Source organism: Aulonocara stuartgranti (genome assembly GCF_965226115.1).
Source record: "Aulonocara stuartgranti genome assembly, chromosome: 17".
Lineage (NCBI taxonomy): Eukaryota > Metazoa > Chordata > Actinopteri > Cichliformes > Cichlidae > Aulonocara > Aulonocara stuartgranti.
This window is the reverse complement of record NC_138953.1, coordinates 2,189,335-2,212,997: the sequence shown is the minus strand read 5'-3', so window position 1 is coordinate 2,212,997 and position 23,663 is coordinate 2,189,335. Positions and strand designations below refer to the sequence as shown.

The 23,663-nt window shown below is 42.3% G+C and overlaps 1 protein-coding gene across 3 annotated transcripts; it reads right to left on the bottom strand.

The window, feature by feature from the left end:
• Positions 1–868: 868 nt before the first annotated feature.
• Positions 869–23,227, bottom strand: ipo8 (importin 8; the record flags this gene model as incomplete). Of its 3 annotated transcripts, XM_082511610.1 has the most annotated exons (25): positions 22,808–23,226; positions 21,104–21,185; positions 20,420–20,576; positions 20,132–20,290; positions 17,551–17,707; positions 17,024–17,113; positions 16,023–16,117; positions 15,843–15,927; positions 14,427–14,561; positions 13,948–14,047; positions 13,532–13,608; positions 13,166–13,282; positions 12,983–13,072; positions 12,327–12,492; positions 11,707–11,867; positions 11,202–11,327; positions 11,049–11,115; positions 10,477–10,602; positions 9,729–9,826; positions 9,520–9,615; positions 9,041–9,261; positions 8,257–8,462; positions 6,342–6,563; positions 3,514–3,643; positions 869–1,340 (listed from the first exon to the last, which is right to left on the bottom strand). In XM_082511610.1, coding segments are annotated over exons 1-25 (3,048 nt in total). In that variant the 5' UTR covers positions 22,892–23,226. The 3 variants fall into 3 exon arrangements, with proteins under 3 accessions (XP_082367736.1, XP_082367735.1, XP_082367737.1); XM_082511609.1 differs by lacking the exon at positions 869–1,340 and having other exon boundaries at positions 3,510–3,643; positions 11,040–11,115; positions 22,808–23,227; XM_082511611.1 differs by lacking the exons at positions 869–1,340; positions 22,808–23,226 and adding an exon at positions 21,684–21,864 and having other exon boundaries at positions 3,510–3,643; positions 11,040–11,115.
• Between the last annotated feature and the right edge of the window lie 436 nt (positions 23,228–23,663).

Genomic DNA, 23,663 nt, shown 5'->3' with positions numbered 1-23,663 from the left:
GTCAAATGCTTGCTTGGCATTGGTAGAGGGGTAATATTGTATAGTCTGTATTTTCCAATATAAAGCACCCAGAGCAAACTGCTGTGGTGATTTTTACAATCAATGCAAAAGACTATTGTGTTGATCCATTTGCAAAAGCACAAATTGAGTAAATTCAGGACGACTCATTGTGGCAAGTATTCTGTAAAGATCATAACAGAAGCACAATGTGTAGTCCCCCCCAAAGGACAGCAGGACTTCTACAACTTATGAGAATTTGTAGAACAAAAGCACTGAAGCAAAAGCAGAATGAAAAATGAATCGAAACATCCCAAAAGTATCGTTTTGTTGATGTTCCCTAAACCCTGCTTGTCACTGACGACTCTTATGCAGCTACAGAAAGCATGAATTCGGTTGTGGTTCTTACTGATGTCAAAAGTGTTTTAGTGTTATTAGTTTAGTTCTTTAACTTAACTGAAATTTTATTATTTTTTTTGAGTAATCCACAAAAAAAGATAAATAAATAAATAAAAACTGAGCAATTCCAAAGACTAAATTCTTTATAGCTGGACTAACTGCACTATTTCAGCAGGTTATTTAACAACACACCAGAAATGTTGGTTTAGTAACGGTAAAGAGTAACGATAGTAAAGAAAAAACTCCGATGCTACTGCGTGAACATCCATGGTTTTCTTAAATCAGTTTCAAAAAACCTCACAAAAACAAATCCAACATGACTAAAAGCTCCTCCTCTCCCACTTTACATTACATATGTAACATTACAGTCGATCTACAAGACCTCTGATCTCGTTTCCATTCACAGTCTATGTACAACGCAGGCAGACAGAAAGGGACTCTTCTTGCCCAGAGAAGAAAGAGGCTCTTAGAGTACATACAAAAACACTCCGACGCAGTTTTATTGTTTTCTTTTTTACACTTTCGCTGAGAGACAAACACAAAACACAACTGACTTAGTTACAAATTAAAGCACTGCACTGTACAAAATATTTTGTGAATTGTGCTGGTCAAGAACATTTATATTTATAATGCAGATCTTTTCCTCAAGTATACACAGAGACACCGTCACACACTCACAGGCCGGTGGACCTGTCCCAGTGAAAGCATTATTCCAGTGGGGGTCTGAAGCAGTGCAGCAAATCAGCAGTTATTGTGATTTGAAACCAGCCCCTGCTACTCCATCCAGGTCTACTGAAACTCTGGTTCTGGTGGGATCTGTTCAGACATGGTTGGATGTAGACTGACATCGTTCAGATTGAACTGAAGTACACTTCAGCTCAGAGCAGCGTTTCTCTTCTTTGACCCCTCTCCTGATTCTGCAGCCCATCTGTTTCTTCAGTGCTCTGAAAACACAAGATGAAACTCGGCTCAGGATTGAGCGACGCGTTTAAAACTGCATCCTTCTCCCTCTGCTACGACAAAACCCACAAGATTTGTAAACTGAATGACTTATTTTCTACTGTTTTTGCTTGTTAAATTCGTTGGAGGCTTTTGATAAGAGATTGCTAAAATAGCCCACTGTCAGTGCCGTGTCCTGATGCTGTGTGTGGAAAAGCTCAGGGCTCTAGAGCGACCTAGTTTCAATCCCCAGCTGTGGCGAGTGTGGAAAAACCATGGCCGCCAACACTGCAATTGTGACTGGTGCTAACACATTTTGAACAAACACGCTGAATCTCGGCTTCACACAACTGAACTCACAAGGCGGCAAACACATTAGCCCTCTCCTTCCCTTCTCACTGGGTGTGAATGGAGCCCCCTAGTGGTCCGCCCCTCTGCAAACACCCAGTAGGGTCTCTTACTACAGGGAGTGCAGAATTATTAGGCAAGTTGTATTTTTGAGGAATAATTTTATTATTGAACAACAACCATGTTCTCAATGAACCCAAAAAACTCATTAATATCAAAGCTGAATGTTTTTGGAAGTAGTTTTTAGTTTGTTTTTAGTTTTAGCTATTTTAGGGGGATATCTGTGTGTGCAGGTGACTATTACTGTGCATAATTATTAGGCAACTTAACAAAAAACAAATATATACCCATTTCAATGATTTATTTTTACCAGTGAAACCAATATAACATCTCCACATTCACAAATATACATTTCTGACATTCAAAAACAAAACAAAAACAAATCAGCGACCAATATAGCCACCTTTCTTTGCAAGGACACTCAAAAGCCTGCCATCCATGGATTCTGTCAGTGTTTTGATCTGTTCACCATCAACATTGCGTGCAGCAGCAACCACAGCCTCCCAGACACTGTTCAGAGAGGTGTACTGTTTTCCCTCCTTGTAAATCTCACATTTGATGATGGACCACAGGTTCTCAATGGGGTTCAGATCAGGTGAACAAGGAGGCCATGTCATTAGTTTTTCTTCTTTTATACCCTTTCTTGCAGCCACGCTGTGGAGTACTTGGACACCTGTGATGGAGCATTGTCCTGCATGAAAATCATGTTTTTCTTGAAGGATGCAGACTTCTTCCTGTACCACTGCTTGAAGAAGGTGTCTTCCAGAAACTGGCAGTAGGACTGGGAGTTGAGCTTGACTCCATCCTCAACCCGAAAAGGCCCCACAAGCTCATCTTTGATGATACCAGCCCAAACCAGTACTCCACCTCCACCTTGCTGGCGTCTGAGTGGGACTGGAGCTCTCTGCCCTTTACCAATCCAGCCACGGGCCCATCCATCTGGCCCATCAAGACTCACTCTCATTTCATCAGTCCATAAAACCTTAGAAAAACCAGTCTTGAGATATTTCTTGGCCCAGTCTTGACGTTTCAGCTTGTGTGTCTTGTTCAGTGGTGGTCGTCTTTCAGCCTTTCTTACCTTGGCCATGTCTCTGAGTATTGCACACCATGTGCTTTTGGGCACTCCAGTGATGTTGCAGCTCTGAAATATGGCCAAACTGGTGGCAAGTGGCATCTTGGCAGCTGCACGCTTGACTTTTCTCAGTTCATGGGCAGTTATTTTGCGCCTTGGTTTTTCCACACGCTTCTTGCGACCCTGTTGACTATGTTGAATGAAACGCTTGATTGGTCGATGATCACGCTTCAGAAGCTTTGCAATTTTGAGACTGCTGCATCCCTCTGCAAGATATCTCACTATTTTTGACTTTTCTGAGCCTGTCAAGTCCTTCTTTTGACCCATTTTGCCAAAGGAAAGGACGTTACCTAATAATTATGCACACCTGATATAGGGTGTTGATGTCATTAGACCACACCCCTTCTCATTACAGAGATGCACATCACCTAATATGCTTAATTGGTAGTAGGCTTTCTAGCCTATACAGCTTGGAGTAAGACAACATGCATGAAGAGGATGATGTGGACAAAATACTCATTTGCCTAATAATTCTGCACTCCCTGTAGTCCAGGACCGTGGGCTTAAGCAAACGGCCAGAACAGCTGAACAGCTGAACCGGACCCCTGGATGCGGTAACGCATGCACCGAGTCAATTACAATTTTTTCAGCATGTTTCTTCCCGTCTTTCTAACTTCTCTCCTCATGTCGTCTCTCACCATTGGCCCTTAGTTGCAGTGCTCCTCCTCTGCTGTGAGATGCTGTAGATCTCCTGAAGCTGTTTTTTCTGGTCATCGCTGAGCGCAGCCGTCAAACAGTGGTACCATGCTGGATCAGTACTCTGGACCCCTACAGACACAGACAAACACACAGCACAGCTCTAGTGTCACGGTGGTTTCATGCATCATCATCGTTTTATTTGTATAGCACTTTACGAACACACCAGGCAGACCAAAGTGCTGAACAACACAGATCAAAACAACAACCAAATTAAAAATACCATCAAATCATTACGTACAATAAAATAAATAAGAAGGTGTCAGTTTCCTACAGAGTTAAAAGCCAGGGAATAAAAATAGGTTTTCAATCTGGACTTAAAGACCTGCACTGATGACGCTTGTCTAATTTGGAGGGGAAGGTTATTCCAGAGCATCGGAGCCGCAATTGAAAACGCTCGGTCTCCTCTGCATTTCAGCCGCGACTTAGGGACCGACAGCAGCAGCTGCTCAGCTGAACGGAGCGAGCGAGGAGGAACATGTGACTTCAGCAAGTCAGATAAGTAGACAGGAGCCAGACCATTTAAAGATTTAAAAACCAATAAAAGGACCTTAAAACGAACCCTAAAATCAATGGGAAGCCAATGCAAGGAAGCCAGAACCGGAGTGATGTGATCGAATTTCCTACTACCGGTTAAAAATCGCGCCGCCGCATTTTGCACTAACTGCAGCCGTGACAAGGTGCCCGACCCGACCCCTTTTAAAAGGGAATTACAATAGTCCAGACGTGAGCTGATAAAAGCATGAATAAGAGTTTCCAAATTGGGTTTGGAAAGGAAAGGCTTAATCTTCGACAGGCGTCTGAGGTGATAAAATCTGATTTCACCACCCCATTTACATGACCTTCAAAAGTAAGCGCAGAATCAAGTTTAACACCAAGATTAGTGACTGAACTTTTCAGATGAGAGGTCAAATCACCAAAATCAACATCTGGGGTATCAGTAGAGCGATGTGGGCGACCATTAAAATTCAAAAAATTATTTGCCATCCATAATTTAATATCGCTAAGACAGTCAAGCAGTGATTGACATGGGGAGGTATCCAAATGACTAAAAGGTAAGTAAAGCTGACAGTCATCGGCATACAAATGAAATGACACTCCGTGTTTACGAAAAATCGCACCAAGGGGGAGTAAATACAGCGAGAAAAGTAATGGCCCAAGGATAGGTCCCTGGGGCACACCCCAAAGCAGAGGGGCCACAGAGGAAGCGGCCAGCCCCAGCTTGACACAAAAACTACTTTCGGAAAGATATGATTTTATCCATGTCAATGCCAAATCAGAAATTCCCACACAGTGGTGTAAGCAGGAGATCAGCAGGTCGTGGTCCACTGTGTCAAATGCAGCTGTCATGTCCAATAACACAAGCACAGCATATTTACCAGGATCAGTATCAACAAGAATGTCATTCATAACTTTAACAAGAGCTGTCTCTGTGCTGTGAAAGGGCTTAAAACCAGATTGGAAGACAGTTGCGAGTCATTCAAATAATCCAACAGCTGGGTATGTACAATCCTCTCCAAGATCTTGCTTAAAAGGGGAAGCTTGGAGGTTTAAAATTTGACATAATAGAACTATCAAGGCCAGGTTTCTTAAGTAAGGGGTGTATGACTGCATGTTTAAACCCACTAGGAACTTGACCGGTTAACAGACTAGTATTGATAATTTTCAGGATATAAGATCCAATGATGGGAAATACTTTTTGGAGAAAGCGGGGAGTAACAACATCGTTCGGGGAGCCACAGGGCTTAGCATGTAGCACCAACTCCTCTAAATCACGCAGAGAAATCGGTGCAAAAGCAGAGAATAGGCTTGAGCAAGGAGCATACATGGCCGGCTCAACAATAGGTGGGATCAGAGGCCTCAGGCTAGCAATCTTGTCCACAAGGTAATAAACTTATTGCACATAGCCTCAGAGGACGGCAACAGGTCATAACCCTCCAAGTTAAGTACAGAATTTATAGCATTGTATAAAACACGAGGGTTATGAGAGTTGGCCGAAATAAGTTGAGAAAAGTAGGAGTGTTTATCGGCCTTAACTGCCCTCTGATAAGTTTTCCAACTAATCTTTAGGGCTTCCAGGGAGACATGCAATCTATCTTTTTGCAGGCGTTATATGCTGCTATAAATGGGTTATACTGCTTTACAAAAAAGTTACTGAGAATCACATTTTTGTCAAGGACGGTCCCATCTGTGTTTATCCTGTTTCGTTACCAAACTATGTGGAAAAATAACAGCATAAATACAGCAGAGCAATGAACTGATCCCACTGCAATGTTTTTGTATGTGATATTAAAAAGTTTCAACTTCAACGAATCCAATCAGAGCAAGAATGTAAACATGCAGTTGCAATAGGCTGGTTTCTGAAGGTTACGATAATGTCTTGTATTTGTCACAGTGAGTGAACAAATAAATATTTAAGTAAAGAATAAAATGGTATAAAAGGAGAGGCAGTGGGCCTCAAACTGTAGTGCACCACAGTCACTGCAAGCAGGGCGTGGACGAGTAGGGGAGTGAAAGTGAGACAACTAAGAAGCATCACCCACCTCCAAGTCAACAATATTCTCTAACAGCAGCACAAAAACTACACACAGATGGTTTGAAGAAGGGGCCACGCTGTTGACCCTTTCTCGAAACTTCCTAGATCTTGGTTGCACCTGAATGAGCCCGGTCCATGAAGCACCATGCTGCTTCCTAAAGGACCCGAAGATCTGCTCCCAGTGTCCCGGAAACAAACAGTAAGGTTCTCTCTAACATGTGAATGATGACCTACTGAGCAGGGCAGACGTGAAGAACTGATACTCGTCCTCTCCATTGTCGTAGTCCAGAGGCGTGCTGTACTCCTCCAGAGGCGTTCCCTCAAAACCATCGTCATCCCAATAGTCATCTTCATCGTCGTCATCATCATCGCCTCCTTGGCCTGCTGGCATGCTGGACTGCTGCTGCATGGTGTTACAATTCTCATTCACCTCATCTTCATCACTAGGAATCTCCTCTGCCGTAAACAAACACAGCCATTTAGAGTGAGGTACCAGGATTTAAAGAGAGATTATTTTCAGCGTACAGTTTGATTTGGGGACTGGCTCACAAACTAGTGCTGGCCCAGAAGAGGGGAGTCACTATAGGTGGGTCGTGGTCAACAGACCAACTGCTTATGGTTCTGACACCAAAGCAACTTTGTGAACAGGATCTTCCCAAGAGTTTTCCTATGTGAAAGAATACCACAGCATCTTTTTGTAAGGGTGTAATGTAACCTTTAGTCTGTAGCTATTACAAAATTACAAGCTAGGCCGGTAGGAAACCTGGTAGCACAGTGCAGTCTAATGAGACATTGTACTAGTTGCTGCTGAAATCTCTAAAGAAGCTGACAGTTATAGTCAGCTCAGTCTTTTATGTATTTCCACACAATCAGGATTATTTTTTATTTTTTGGTAACATTGGATCTTTAGCTTTGAAGTGGTTAAATATGGAGCCCTGCAAGGGACAGTGGAGAAAAAAAACACATGAAGATCATGTCGAGTTACTCTTGCAAGATCTCGTAAAATAGGTCACATCCTTTGCAGGTCACATTTGAAGGCCAAGTTGCTATCCTTTGTGGCCCAACCTATCCCAGAATTCATAGCGTGGCCCAGCCAATTCCAGTTTCCAAAAGTGGCAGCAGCTTCTTAGTTTTAATGTTTCTCTTTCTGGGTCACAAAATAAACTTTTAACATATTTTCAGCCGTGAATGTTTCTGTGTAAACTTCAGATATCTGCTCAGTTTATCAAGACATCACATATTTGCAAAAGTGCTCCGACGTTTTCGGAGACGTCTGTTACCCACCAGCTCGAAGCTGACCGGGAGGTCGCGGCCCACTAGAGCCAGGGGGAACACCGCACTCCCGGCACACCGTGCCTCGACCTCCCGCTCAGCTTCCGTTAACAGCTGTGCTGGTTTTCATTTGACAAATGATTTCAATATTTTAGAACTTACTAATAAAAACAAAGGCCAAACAGCAAAATACCTAACATTTAAATATTTAAATAATACCCCAGGTTATTCAGAACGCTCACTGAACACATGCAGTCACTGCCTGCATTTTAAAACTGACCACACAGCTGGCTACAACTAAATAAGAAACACATTTTAAATACATTAAATGTTAAAATGTGCACCGGTCAAGTTAACATTCATGATAACCGTTTCCTTCGTTGTTGTTGAACCGTGAGCTTTACTGACCTCTTGAAAAACTACTTCAGCTGTTAGTGAGGGGAGGAGCTGTTTGTCTGACTGCTGTGTGCAGCTGTGTGCAGCTGTGTGCAGCTGGAGGGGCAAAGACGGCACAGTTGATATCGATATTGTTGCAAATGAGTATCTGAATTCAATATTAATTTTTAGCATCAATTTTTTTGACAACCCAGTTAAGAGAAAACTAATACACTCGAATCAAAATATTTACATGTCCGAGTAAAAGAATGACGCCTCAATCACAACAATAACAGCAAATACATTTATGAGTGTGACCCACCAGAGGTAGAGAAGGTTTAAGGACCCAATTCCTTTATTTTTAACCGAAGCAAAGTAGAGCAGAGAGTGAGAAACATAGTGCAGCTAATTTACACTCAGCGCTGGTGAGTTCAGTGGCTAATTTGACTGACTCTTTCTTCTGTTGTTGGTGCCAACCTCCTGCTTTCTGCTCTATTCTCACCATTCTGGTCTTCGTCTTGAGCCCCTGCACGGGCAAGCAGCTCTGGTTTGTTGATTAGGCGGGAGGCATTAATGTGCTTGAGGCCCAGGAAAAGGAGGAGAATGGAGGGGACAATCTGGGCAGCCACTGCATCCAGCACTGCTGGCCGGCTAGGAAGCTCGATTAGCACACTCAGTCCGATGATGCACATCTTACGGTCATGGAGTCTGTAGAGTGAATCAGAACAAGGCAGTTTCTGAGTGTTCACACAAATTAAACTGTCATCTGTTAATTAAAAGAATTAATGAAAGAACACCTGTTGGTATGTGGGTGCCCATTACAGAGCTGGAGTTACAGTGATGCTAGACTGGAAGTAGGTGGAAAACAGTCTGGCTTTGCTCAAAGCTCAGAAAAACAGATCCAAACAGTTCTAAATCTATGACACGGTGTCTCTATGGTTCAGTGATCAACATTTCTCACTGATTAGCTGTCGAATTTATTTAATTTGTGTTTAAAATGAAAACATAAATCTTCCTGATATAGAGCCACAGGAAAACGACTTCTTTCTCCAACTCGTCAAACCGTCTGGACTTTCTTGTTATTGCTGCAGGATCTTTACATCACAATATAAATAAATATATAAAGCAATAAAACTGAATTAAACTGTCCCTCCCTTCATAGCAATCACAGCTTCACTCAAAAACTTCACAACATGAAATTTTTAAAATCACAAGAGAACATTGATCCAGAATTTCTCTACCCTAACTCAGTAGTTAGCATCAAAGGACTCTCTTTGCTGCCTTACCCCAAGAAGAATTCAGTGTCATTCATCCACTGGTTGATGAAGTGTGTGGTTATGGGCTGCGGGTTGTGTGGAAAGTGCATGTTGTCCATCGTATGGATGAGCAGGGCTGGATTGTAGTAGAGAGCAGCAATGGCAACCTGGAGACACATTGTCCTCAGCTCACTGGATTTCACCCCCCGCATCAAACGCTCAAGCACTGCCTCCACGAAAAGAGGGATGCACTGTAGAAACAAAAGAGCAGAAAACATTGCACTGTTTCCTCAGAATGTCAGCAACATGTGGTTTGAAGCACAGTGTGCTTGAAACATGCAGGTGAACAAACTGGCATGACTCTGGCTTCCCAGCTTTGGGCATAATTACATCGACAGAGAGAAACACTTAGCGACACTTCAGTGTTCTGGCTGCAGGACGTTAGAAATAAAGGAAACGGTGCTGGCTGTGTGATAAGTGGAAAATAAAGGTACAGAGCTGCACCTGACCTGGTCAATGCCTCTGCCTTTGCACTGCAGGATGATAACCTCCAACAGTTTGGCTGCATGACACTCTGCATCCTCGCCCGAATCCATGGACAATACCTTAAACAAAAAGGCTTACTGGTCACAATGCAGCAACAACATTGGAAAAAAGCTGCATGTTTGTTCCTGATGATATTTCTGTGAACCACAGTTCAACACATCTGGAGCCAGACCTTTTTGCACATGCTGTAGATGACCTCTAAGTGCTTCGGACTGGACAGAAGCATGTCCGTGTCCACAGTAACGTAGTTGTGCAAAAGCGGCATCATATCTGTGACATAAACACAATTCATACTTTGAACTCCAACAGTGTTTTCATATAAGCTTCACCCAACATGAATCAAGAGTTTTATTATTATTAAGTTAATAGTCATTTATGTTTCATATTCTTGGAACTATGTGACACAACCTCTGTGTATTCACACAAAAATCATTTGAATCATCTGCAGCTGTCTGGGGTTTTCACAGACGTGTAAAAACTCCAACACAGCAGTCAAACTTACAAAACACAAATGTGTATTTCTTTAATAAATATGGTAATAGGCTGATGTGTCACTGTCTTAATGTGGCTACATGTCACTTTTTTTGTTGTTACCAATTTGTGGTTTCACAGCTATTGTGATAACAAAAAACTGTTTTATGATTAATATTTTAAACGTGTGAAATATGTGCTTGTTTCTGCCTCTCAGGGGAGATAATTTCCTCTATTTCCTGTTGGACACAGTAAACTGAATTTCTGGGCAGCTGCAGACGGTTAATTAGGTTAAATAACACGTTTAGAAGGAACTTAAGCAGACGTATTTTATATAATTTGAAAATTTATGGACAAAACAACACAAATACAACTTCTGCACGTATCTAGGAGGAAAATACCACATACAGTCAAGAGTTAGTGGAGATGAAACTGGGTGTAGGACATACCTGTGAAGTAATCAAAGCAGTCATGCTGAAAGACCTCATACAGGACGCCTAACAGCTGCCACATCTGGGGGGAGATGGTCTGACAGGTAAGGCCAAACGCCAGTGACAGGATCTCCTCATAGAATTCTGCAGTGGTTAAAGAATGACAATGATATTCTGCCACATCGTTGAGATACAAGAGAAAGACAATCCAACACCACTAACAGGAAACAGAGTCATCTCGGTGCTGTTTACAGACCACTCAGCATGAACATGCAATCTCTACACATATTTCCATTAAATGCAGGAGATAAAACGTGACACCAGTGTATGAGACTGCTTCCCTTTGAGTAGACATGGAAAAATAATCTAGAGATCACTGTGGCTCTTGATAAAGATAGCAAGGAATGTATTTACTTGAAATAACAAAATTAATTCATTAACAAAATTTGGAACACTTGCAATATCTAGGACGAGGGAAAAGTGTGAAAATGTGGAGGACGACAGAATTTGAAAAGGGAGGCCCCGCCCCCCGCCAAAAAACAAAACAAAACACACTCTTTGGACTGCCCGTGCACACACACCTGCCATACCTATGATGGGTTTCTGCAAGACCAGGCCAATCACCTGCAAACAGATCCCCTCTAGCTGCTGTGTGATCTGAGAGATGAAAAGAAATAATGCGTCAAATATTACATTCACCACTGTCCCAAATTCAAATACTTCTTGCTGTGTGCGCCTCAGACCTCTTTGTGGTCTTCCATTACGGTGAGGATGGTGTCAATTGTACTGAGGATACCAAGAGCCATGACAGTCTTATCTTCGTTCTCCTCGTACTCCTCACTCTGTAGAACTCTTGTGAAGATCTCTGCCTGCCGAACACACACAGTGGTGTTTCCCATCACTTCACTGACCTTGATTCATTTTGTGGACATCCACATTAATCTTAACTCTTACCTTGCCCTGATGTTTTTCACGAGTTTTACCCCAGATCACAGCTAAACTTAAAATAAAACTAACTTAACCTAAAAGTAGCTTCATCTGTGTCTTACTCAGGAGAAGAAAAACAAACCCACAATCTCACACACACACACACACACACACACACTCACACACACACACACACACACACACACACACACACACACACACTCACACACACACACACACACACACGCACACACACCTGGATGCTGCATGCTTCCTTAATACCTGATTAAGCTACAAAATAAGTCTGTGTTGTCGTCCTACCAGGTTCTGTGTCATGTCTACAGCGATGACGGCCACTTCCTGGTTGTACTCGCAGATCATTTTCTGAATGACGTTGGTCAGGTCATCGTTCTCCGTTTCTCTGACCACATGCAGAAGCTCCTGCATGACTTGCCGAATGTAAGGCCTGATGTACAGCTTGGCTTTATAATGAGAAAAGATTGAGTGAGAAAATGAGACTAAATCTGTGTATGGGAGATGATCATATTTGCACTTATCAGTGTTTATGTTCTACCAATATTCATAAGTGCTTCTACTACTACAATGACAACCAGTCTCTAATCCCTACTTAAAGGAATACCCATGTCTCCTTTCTTACACACACATTATTTTTAAATAGAAGCTTGGGCCTGTGATGGGAAAGAAAATAAAACCAAACTTGAAAAACGAGAGAAATTTACAAGAAAAAAAAATCTGAAAAATCGAAGCCAATATCACGTTACTTTTCAAAGTTATTATAACTTCCTGCTAATACCTCCCTCAAAACATTCATTTTCACAACCCTGTGATGGGACTGATTCTGATTTCAGTCAAGCTGGTAAGGTGCATTGTACAAATGTCAGCTTTAACACACAGGAGTGAATCAGCTGTCCTCCACAGACCTTGTTCCTGGTTGCTGACCAGCGTCTGCAGAGCGATGGCAGCCTCCACCTTGACAGGCATCTCTTTGTCATCTATCAGATCCTGTTTGACCAACTCCACAGCATTCCTCAGCACCAGCTCGTCATGGAAACGCAGCGGACTGAAGGAGTGCAACACCCAGCAGGACTAACAAAGGAGAGTATCCCAAGTTTGTACAGCATCCATACAATTTCCACCTTGGTCAAATTTGTGAAAGCAGTACAGCACTAGTCCACATCAGCTTCTAGTGCAGCTTGTAAATAATGTAAATAATTCCTCAAAAAAAGGTCATCTTTAAGTTTCATTTAATGAATATATGCCCTACCAGTGGTTATTGCATACTTTTCATTAGTTTCAATAGCCACTGGAATACATGATTCAAATAAACTGGAATTATTCCAGTTTAGGTCCTAAACCTAAATGATGAGTTTGTACACGCAGTTCAATTTAATATAGAACTCAAATACCTTAACTGGACATAATATGGGGTTTTTTTAGTTTTATGAAATAAACACAGGGTGAAAATTATACATACAGGATTAAACTGCACCCACATTATTCATTCAGTGGTGACACATTATTAGCCATCATGACACTCTTACACTGCTCTACCAAGGAGGGAGGAAGGTTCACTCACCCTGGCACGCAGGTAACCCAAAGGAGAGTTAAGCAAGGGGAAGACGTAGTTCTGAAGCATCAGCTCCATTTGCTCCCTGTACAGCCGCTTCTGTAGGACCAGACATGCAGAAATGCAGCGAATCTTGAAGCTGATTACTTGATAAAAGTGCTCGTTAGAGTTCCTGTGCGTGTCTCTGTGTACCTTTAGTAAGAGCTCAGCCAGAGCTCCGATGCAGTGCAGCGCTCCATCCGTCCTGCAAGGATCAGCAGAGGGCTCCATCAGGATACGATGGCAGAACTCCATCATTTGAGGCAGGACCTGTAAAATGAATACAGGACATCCTGCAGATTACATTTACAAGATCTGTGTGCAGAAACTAAAGCTTGTGGCTTGTGGTAATAAAAATAAAATACACTGGCAGGAAAAGAGAAAGAGCCCTTTTTTCATGTGGTGGAATAAACTATAATATAATATCAATATCCCTGGGCAAAGGGCTAGTTGCCACATACTGTGTACAAGCACTCTGGTTCCTGTGGATGTGCGCTATCATGCCCCCCCCCCGCTCACCTCTTTCCTCTTGCGTGCAGCTTTACACAGCAGGCTCTGGGCAGCAGTGACTGGGAGAGCATGGTCATCATAGAGGTCTAGATACAAAGATGGATACTCTCAAAAATAACATATTCCCAGACATGACATGCACTCACCTTCACCACTCAATGTTATAGCAATGGCCAAAAATGACTTTCTCTCAGTTTCACTTTTAGGGTTTTGGGTTTCTTTGGTAGGCAAACTCCAAACTCAGATATGCTGTTGTTGCCTTTGCAATCTGCAGATTACAGACACATGGGGACCCCCTGTTCCTGTGCAGAGCAGTAGGGGAACCACAGCAACACTAAGCAGAGACTCCAGAGTGTGCACAAGTAATTCAAGACTAAAACTCTAGTATCATTACAACCCTAATACCAGGATACTTGAACACTTACTGAACTTCATACGGATATACTCATATGGATCCTCTTGCCATAGTTTCTCGTCCTCGTCTTTGTAGCACATAAGAGGAAAGATGACCTCCTGGCATATGGTCTACATGAAACAAAATCTTCATAATATTAATGAGATTAAAGATGATTCAAGAGGGAGAAATAAGACTGGCTTTATTAAAATAAATAGACAATAAAAATGACCAGAGTGGAAAAAGTAGGGCAGAAATTTGTAACTATATGAATGATTAAATGATGAAATCACAGACAGAACAACTTAAGTCAGCATCCATTCGTTACTCTTTAATAAAGTCAACTTTGAACTGAGTCCGAAGGACTCCTCTCTAAAGTTCCTGACATTTTTGGTGGAATAGTACCTTTAAGTATTTGGTGAAACTAAATTCAGATCGCTCTAAACTGAATAAGAGGGTCTGGTCCGATCAGGAACAGGCAAAGATCATATTCCTTCATGCATGTCCTACCTGCATGTGCGGCTTCATCTGTTTCCAGGTCAGTGAGTGTGACAGACCCTGGTTGAGGTAGTTGAGGCACTGCTGTAGGACCTGAGGAGTAACATACTGCTTCTGTCGGTACTGGTCCACCACCTTCAGCAAGACCTGGATGGATAACACACCGCACAGGATGAATAACCACCGTCGCTCATAGGATTAGTTGCAACAAACTGTTAGTCTTGATGTTTGCTCAATACTCCAGGTAAGCAAATCCCCAAAAGTTGATTCTGTTCATCTGAAAACAACAACACTGCAGATGTCGAAGCAGAGCAACTGCGGACAAACGTTTCAGCCTGTCCCAGCAATGCAGAGCCGGCAGCATCACCAGCATGACTTGGTAAAGACAGCAACAGGCAGACTCATCTGGCTTGGTCAGTGTAAAATACGCTGCTGCGATCTTCACACCCCCGTTCTCTGTTGGGGGGTGGGGGGCTGAGGGGAGGAGTTGGCGTCTGGGATGCTCCCTGCTGCTGCAGGACCGGGGGTGGTCTGCTTGTCTCCACCCCAGAGCAGAGGGCAACATCTCCTGGCTCTGGGGGCAGACTGCCCCTCTGGGAACATCTCAGGACCCCCCATCTGTGGGGACCCCCCACCACACTCCCTGCTGGTGGCTGATGCTCTCAGCCGCCGGCGCATTGGTGGTTCTCGGCGTCCGGGGCTGGGCGCTCGTGGCTCAGTCGGGCTGTGAAGCCAAACTTTCATGTGCTCTATTTTCAAACTCGTTATCTCAGGAATTTCCAACCTCTCTCTTAATGTTTTCCAAAAACACCATGGCAAGGAAGTTATCTTCCGCCTGTTCAAGGTTCAAGGTTCTGTTTTGTAATACCAGGGATTCTCATATTTTCCCGTCTCTCTTGGGCAGTCATCCAAGTCTCCAGCTCCCTCTGAAGTTCAAGCAAGTCCAGAGCGGTTCTTCACTTTTCCCTCCGAAAATATCCTTCAGGCATTTCAGGTAGAGTCTGTAGAGTCTTTACTTGCACAGAATTCTTCACTAATAAAAGTTTCTCAGCTCCCAGTCATGTTGTTAGCGTTTGACTCTCCGGTTGTTACGACCATCCTTTAATCTAGGAGATGTTCTTTTGTCTGCCTTTAGGCACAGCATAAACGCCTTATGAATATCACATAACCTTGAATTTGGAATGCACCTAATATAAAATAGCATTTTCAAGTAGATATTGAAGAGCTCTTGAGTTAACCTGTTGCTGTCATGCTGAGGAACAAAGCCAATTAGCACGTAAAACAACAAGAGTGCATGTTTACTGACTGTAACGCACAAATACCACAAAGATACGTATCAACTACAGAATCTACATTAAAGATCAAAGTCAGAGTGTTATTTACCGGACATTCCCTATAACTCAAACAGACTCAGTGACACATATTTACCTGCTGGATCCCCACTGCATATGTCTTCAGGAAAAAATCTGCAAACTCGTAGTACTCTTTTGTCACGTTTCCTGGGCTTCCATATCTGTGATTCACATCAGAAATACAGGAATGCTGAAAAGGTCTTTCTGCCAAACCCAAATCTGCTCGGTAATGATTTAACAGCATTTCTGGACTCACCGTTCAAACAGTCGCGTGATGATGCGCAACGCCCACTTTTTACACTTCCACCACGCCAGCTCAGGACGGTCATCCTCATCCACCTCCAGTGTCTCCTAACAAACACACTGTATGGTCAGCACTAGGTCCTCGTGAAGAACACATTCATTAGAATTTTAATCCGTGCGTCTAGAAATAGTATAGAAACCTTTATTTACGGGGTTTTTAACTACACTGTGGAGCACTTGTGTCAGTAGAAAAATGTTTCTGCACTGATGATGCCGTTTTGTGCCACTCAGCTCTCACAATAACTGAATGTCTCAGCAGAAGTAAGCTTCTAACAGTTCAGGCTCACGTGTGTAATTGTAAGATTGTGTAATATGAAACCAAATGAATGTGGTTTGTTTGGACTTAATTAAAAAAAAAGTTCATTATAGACTTTTTTTTATTAAAACAAATGTTCAGCACAAAACGTTTGCTGGTTTCTCTGTGTCTGTGTGACTCTCCCACAGTCCACAAGCATCCATGCTGGGCTGATTGGTAATGCGAGGCAGATAAAGGGCTGAAAGCGCATAGAATAAGCATGCTAGTACTTTAATGATCATTCTGTGACTAGAATTAAAGTGCAATACACAAGTTTTGAAAATAAAATCCCAAACCTTAAAAGGATTTACCATGTAAAAGTTGATTCTGTTCATCTGGAAATTTGCATATTAATGATCCGTAATGTGAAAATGATCAAGAAACTGTGAGGTCAGCTCATAAACTGACCTCACAGCCTATTGTTCACTAGTGGTCCTGGTTTCAGTCATTATGCAAATGTACTGTTTATAAGATTGGGGAAACCTGCAGTCAGAGACTGAAGACGTCACTTGGACGAGTGACCACTGAAAACGCTACGTGCAGATGAACAGAGTCAACTTTTTGGGATTTCCTTATCTAGATGATTGAGAATGCATCAAGACGTCACATACTGTTGGATTTGTTAAATCACATTGTGTCTATATGATTCGGGATCTTACAGCTGGGATGTCTCGGTCCATTATGGCTCGGAGTATTTCCATCCACTGAGTCATCACTGTGTTGTTGATCAGCTGGAGAGGCAGCGAATACTGCAAGAAAGAAGAAGTACGTTCTTACTCCTTTCCATTACGACCACCTGTCTACTTTCTGAAAGCATCTCTGAGCCTTTCCTTAATACATAAGTCACATCAGCGGACGACGACAGTTAATCTGAATAAACAGCAACTGCTGCTGTTTGTACCAGTGTAGTGGAGTTTAGGGCACATTGAAAAGTGTGTAATTAGGAATAAAAAGGTGCAGGACTGTAGTCCCTCTCACCCTCTTAGCATTCAGTCTGGCCACAGTCACATTCTGTAAGCTCAGCATAAGACAACTGAAGGAAACATATCAATTTAGAGCTACATGTGTCAACAACTACAACTACATGTTTTGACATGAGACATTTCAAAGTTTCAGTGTCTGGCTTTTTAGCACATGAAAACATCTGAAAAAAAGCTCACACACGTGCACACACACGTGCACACACCTGTACAAGAGCATGGAAGATCTTCAGGATCTGTTTCTGAATGAGGACTGAAAAGATTGTGGCATCAACCAGAAGCTGGCTGATGAGTTGTTGAATCCTGGGCAGGAAGATCTGCATGGCTGCAAGCAACGGCTCCCTCTCATCTGCTTTCCTGTACCTGAAGCACACACATGCGTGATACTTACTAAATGATCTCAGTTCAAATCAGAACGTGCTTCAGGTTGTAGACGTCATTCTCCTTCAGCTGTTAGACTGAAGCAGAGAGTGCCTTATCTGCTTCTGTCTCTATAATGCCTTGCTGGTCTGAGAGAATTTCTTTAAATGACATTACACTGTAATATGGAAGCCCGCCACTAAAAAAACACCCAAACAAAAAAAAGACAAATATCCATAACTCGAAATTTCGACTTATATTTCTCCAAATTTCGAGTTAATAACTAAAAATTTCGAGTTAGCTCTGCCAATCAGTAATCTACGTGAATGAGGTCACTTTCTTGTTACCCGGAAGCATATGGCGCAGAGCAACGCGCACTCAAAACTGGCGCTTTTGCAAGTACGTCTGCTGATAGTAACACCATGTGATTCAGCCAATAACACAAGGATTTCATCATTTTTGAAGCCAGGCTGAAAACACTCAGCAATCTGTGCATTCATGACTGGATGTAATACAGCTTAGCTGTAGCATTTGTGCCTGAGGGCTTCAGCTTCCGGGTGACAAGGAAAAGACGTCACAGTTAATAACTCGAAATTTCGAGTTATGGATCCTTTTTTTTAGTGGCAGAAACGGGCTTCCATACTGTAATGTTATATTTTCCTGGCACAAAGATGTAAACTGTAACTAGCTGCACATTTTTACTAATTGTAAAATAATTAATACAGTGGAACCCCGACTTACGAAATTAATTCGTTCCAGAGGGTCTTTCGTGAATCAATTTTTCTTAAGGCAAAGCACCTTTTTCCATCGCCTTTTGAGTGAGGCGATGCTGGCTGAAGACGAAGGAGGAGGTTGAAGAAAGCATACGTATGCATGCATACATATGTACGTATACATGTACATAACATTATGGAATTTTATTTAATTTTTTAATATTTTCTGTTTTATCTACTTCGTTACGCGGGCATTTTGCCGTACCACAGGCCTTCGTAACATGAATTCTTCATTAAATGGGGTCTTCATAAGCCGGGCTTCCACTAGATTTATAATGCACCTCAAATGAAGCGATTTAGTTGGTTGCTAGCTTTGCTACAGATAAGGACAAAAATGACTAGCCCCACTGTGACATTTAAAGTTTCAATGTTCTGAAAGTGTTTTTAAAACAGAACAAGCCTTGGTTTGCATTAGTCATTTCCAGAGATCTCAATGCTAAAGACACAGCCTGTATGTTGGGGAGAGGAAAAACACAGATTAATCCCAAATTTCATCATCAAAATTAGACAACAGAAATCATATTTCTATTGGTTATCTCTTGCAAACATCCTGGAAAAGCATCCGAGTTCTGGAAAGCCTTCAAAACGTACCTACATCACTTCCTTCGGGAATCAGTTTGGAATGCTTTCACGCTGGGAATTTGCTTTATATACTCGTTGTCTAACAACACAGTTTTATATGTTCTCCACCAAATATTCAGAACTGTAAAAACTAATTTGCATTTACCTCGATAAACCACACGATGGTCTACAGTAAACTGTCCCTCCTTCGCCTCAGTGCTGATATGATCACTGCTCCTGTAACTTGGATTTTTAATGTAACAGGTGTTACAGGCAAATACGCAGATGACAAGCCTGAAAATCCACAGTCTGCTTTCGACAAATTTCAGAAATCTTTTTCTACATCAATATTTATGAGGTCACCAAAAAGTATCCAGCCTACAGTCCATATTCAGATCCTTCATGGCCGTCAGATTAAAACTGCTGATTCTTATAAAACTTCAGCTTCATGCCAGATGAACTTTAAAAAAGTCATGTGGTCCCCAACCCCCGGGCCACGGTCCGGTACTGGTCTGTGAGTCGTTCGGTACCGGGCCGCGAGAGGCTCTGGTGTGAAATTTATGGTTTTCGGGGTTTTTATCGTTAACTCAGCTTCCCTGGGTCTTTTCCTGTGTTGTAGTCATGTGTCTTATTTTGAAAGAAATAGTTACATGTTACCATAGTGACCAGGGAGCATTAAGGGGCAGAGAGGAGGATGTTACTCTCCATGTTGTTTCAGGATTTCAGCATTTCAGGAGGACGCTGCTAATAAAGTTACACAGTGAATTCATCTTTATTATTATATTTACAAAATACCAGTTTTTGTCTCGGTCGTAGGATTTTATTTTGTCGTATTTATCCGCGACACCTTAAAGGCCGCAGCGTGAAAACATTGCCTGACATTAAACTGGTCCGTGGCTCAAAAAAGGATGGGGGCCGCTGGCCTAAGACTCAATTTTTCTTTTGCACACATATCACTCTTAAAAAGGGGCCCTGACCTCAATTTCACTATCTTTTCAAATAAAGGATTTCAGATGTAATAAAAAATAATAATAACCCGTTCTGCTCTCCAGACGTGATTGGTGGGTGGGCTGAACATGAACAGGTTACTTACTCGTATGTTTTGACCAGCTGGTAGAGAGCCAGCAGGGTTCCATACCAGCTGCCGCTGTTTGGAGACTGCAGGTACATATTGATCTTGTCCACAATGGCAGTCCAGCGGCCGGGGAAGTCATGCTTGATGATGGCTCGCAAACACATGGTCAACTGGGCACTACAGAAAAAAGAAAACAATATGTCGTGGGCACTATTCAAAGGGCTTTTAATGGTTGAAATAGGTTAAGATCTAAGAGAAGGGGAAAAGCTGTCCTGAGTGAGCAGGTGTATGCACATGTGCATGTACCGTATGGACTCTGGACAGCGGATGATACCCTCCAAGATCTGATCTCTGATCTGCTGCCGGTCGTTCTCATGGATGTTGAAGGGAAAGACAACCTCCCCGACAGATGGTTCCCTGTCCTGCCAGTACTGACTCACCATGTTCTTCAGGTAGATTGCAGCTACACACACCGAGACAATCAGACCATCATCACACAGGTCATATAGCTAATGTAGTTTCACACTGTTCATTTATTTATGTGCTTCTACAAATCACAAAGACTCCATTTAAAACACTGGTCTGTTGATCCATCCATCCATCCATTCACTTCCGCTTATCCTTTTCCGGGTCGCGGGGGGCGCTGGAGCCTATCCCAGCTGTCATAGGGCAAGAGGCGGAGGTACACCCTGGACAGGTCGCCAGTCTGTCGCAGGGCCAACACACAGGGCCTGTTGATATCTAATATTTTCTTAAGGCTGAGAAACCACACGTGCAGATCCAAATCTTTAACCTTTCAAGTTTGGTGTAAAACCCCGACACACTTCTGCTACTCCAAATACTTACTAGTGAAGTGCTTCCCAAATGGGAGGCCATGGCAGCTAGTTTTAGACATACTCATACAACAGTCTCTCTCAGCAGGTCAGTGCTATTTTTCTAACTACTAAATAATGATGGAAACAGAGTGACCAAAACCAGTTAGCATCTTACCTGCTTGGCGAACAGGAAACTCTACCTGCTCCGACACAATGATCTGAAGCAGGGTAGGGGCGAAATTAATGATCTTGTAGGACTGAAACACAGACAGATGGACAGCTTCAAAATTTCGTATGTATTCAAAACAATATTAAAACATTTTTAAACCCAAAGTTTTTGGAAATGAAATGTAAGATGCCAAAGCTGCAGCTCTTAAAAATGGCCTCTGAAGCATTCACCAGTGTGTAACTGTGTGACCGGTAAAGGCACTTAAACTGCAAAGACAAAGGATAAAGAGGAAAGTGTGAGTGAATGAGTGAAAATAACACTGATATGAAAATTCTACCTGTTTTGCTGACTGCAGCCTGCGCATGCAAAGACTGTGCTGTGCAGGTCTATGTGCATTAGTGGTGTGATTCTCTTTTATTGGCCCACTCATGCAGCTGCAGCACCCCACAGACACTGCAGGCCATCAGTACTTATTGTCGCGTCACTTCATCACAGTATATACAGTCTAACTGTTTTTATAATTTGGCGCCATCTAACATTTCTGTCTTGAACAGTGCGAGATTGATTATTATTATTATTTTATTACCATTTGTACTTCTGTCAAAGTCCATTCATGGTCCACTCGCAAGAGAATATTGGATCCTAGACAGATGTTTTCTAGAGGATTGCAATCCTCAGCTGTTGGTCAGTGAATGTATTCTGGCCTTTGTAAACTTTCCAATCCCACATCAAACCTTCTGTTGTTCTCCACCTCCTCTCCGGCCAGCTCCCCCTTTCCAAGATTTGGAGTTAAATACTTTTTGTCTTACTCAGTCTTCTGCATCCTGAAGTACATCTTATGCCTGCCATGAATTCATCCAGGAAGATGTCAAAGTTGTGACATCGAAGACTTATCACAGTTATTTCTTTTGAAATTGCAGACAAATTAAAATGAAACTTCAACAAACACACCAACCTTTTCTGTATAGCTTTGCAAACTAACAGTGCAATAGATCCGTTTCCGAGAAAGAAAAACAACACAAAGTAATGTGCGATCTCAGAGATGGAGAAAGAAAAAGAGGACAGAAGAAGATACGATGATTTCTTTTCCTTTAAAAAAACGAGGATTGCCCAGCAGGTGATAGTTGATAAACGGGGGGTTTAGAGCTTCGATGTAAAGCTTATATAATCACACAATGCATGTGTAATTAAATAAGGAGTTATTACACAGTGTGAATGCCCACAGCTCAAACCCATTTAAGATTTACCAATTCAAGTTTCAGTCATGATGCAGCCAGCGTTAAAATAACACAGCATAAACATTAGTGGGTTTCTGCATCATTCTGGGTAACTCAGCAAAGCTCTCAATCGCCAAATATTACGATCCTTTTTATTATTCGGCCATTGAAGGCAGGAGCAACAACAGAGGACTGGAGGAAGTCCTGAACTCCAGTGCTGACATGAGAAAGTTTGGGCTGCTGACCGTCAGCTCGTGATGGCTGTCAGAACTGCCTGCTATTGTTCTCCAGGGCAGCTGCCGCAGTGACTGTCGGGGTACCGGTTAGACTAAATGCTGATCTTAGGCCTAATATATGCATCTGAACGTTAACCAGGTAAAGCCGAGCGCAAGCCCCAAAACACGGTCCGCCATCCTCCACAAACACCAGCAGCCCTCCTCGGCTCGAACGAAAAAAGAAAACAAGCAAACCAAAAACTATTTAGCTCACCCACCTGATTGAGTTCATTTTCTGCCGCTATCCTCAGGTTGGGGTCGATGGTTCCCTTCAGAGCCTGGATTATACGGTTGGGATCCATGTGTGTTTAGTTCCACGGTTCCGTTTCTATTTTTATTCTCACATTCATGAAACTAACAGAAGCTAACGTTTCTGCACCCAAAATTCGTGCCTTTTGCATCCAGTGTGGCCTAAACACGAAAAGGCTTCCGGTAGTAAAAAACACAACGTCCGGTCAGAGCATTCAAAATAAAAGGCTTGTTATCGGACACATGTTCAGCATTTTGTTTAAAGGAGCGGAGGCGAGTTTCTGTTAAAGACACGTCGGTGTTCTTTCTGCTAATGTCCCGACACCTTTACAGCGCTCACATCAGTGCTGCAGGCAACGACCTGTCAATATTGGCTCGAGTTCTTTTTTTAGGCGGTTGACATTCAACATTTTATTGTATTACCGCCACCTGCTGGGCTGGAGTGTGAATACGTGACTCCAAAATGCAATATTTCTGCAAGGAATGGGAAGTTCCTATAACCCGCGATTATTCCCTTTTCCTGCCGTTATGCTCATTTAAATGAGCACACAGTTACACACAGTTACACACCGTTTGTATCTATAATTTCAGTCTCTCAAAGAAAATCCACACATGTGGAGAAACAGCACAAATAAGTAAGTAAAATTAATACATAAGTAACTAAACACGTAAATGAATGACATTGTACATTAGATGTGAAAGAAAATAAATATTAGTATTAATAATATAATAATAATATAATATATTTATCACGCAATTCAATAATTAATTTGTTTAATAAATAATAAATAAATTTCAGCATGTTGAAGAAGTTCTGAATATGGA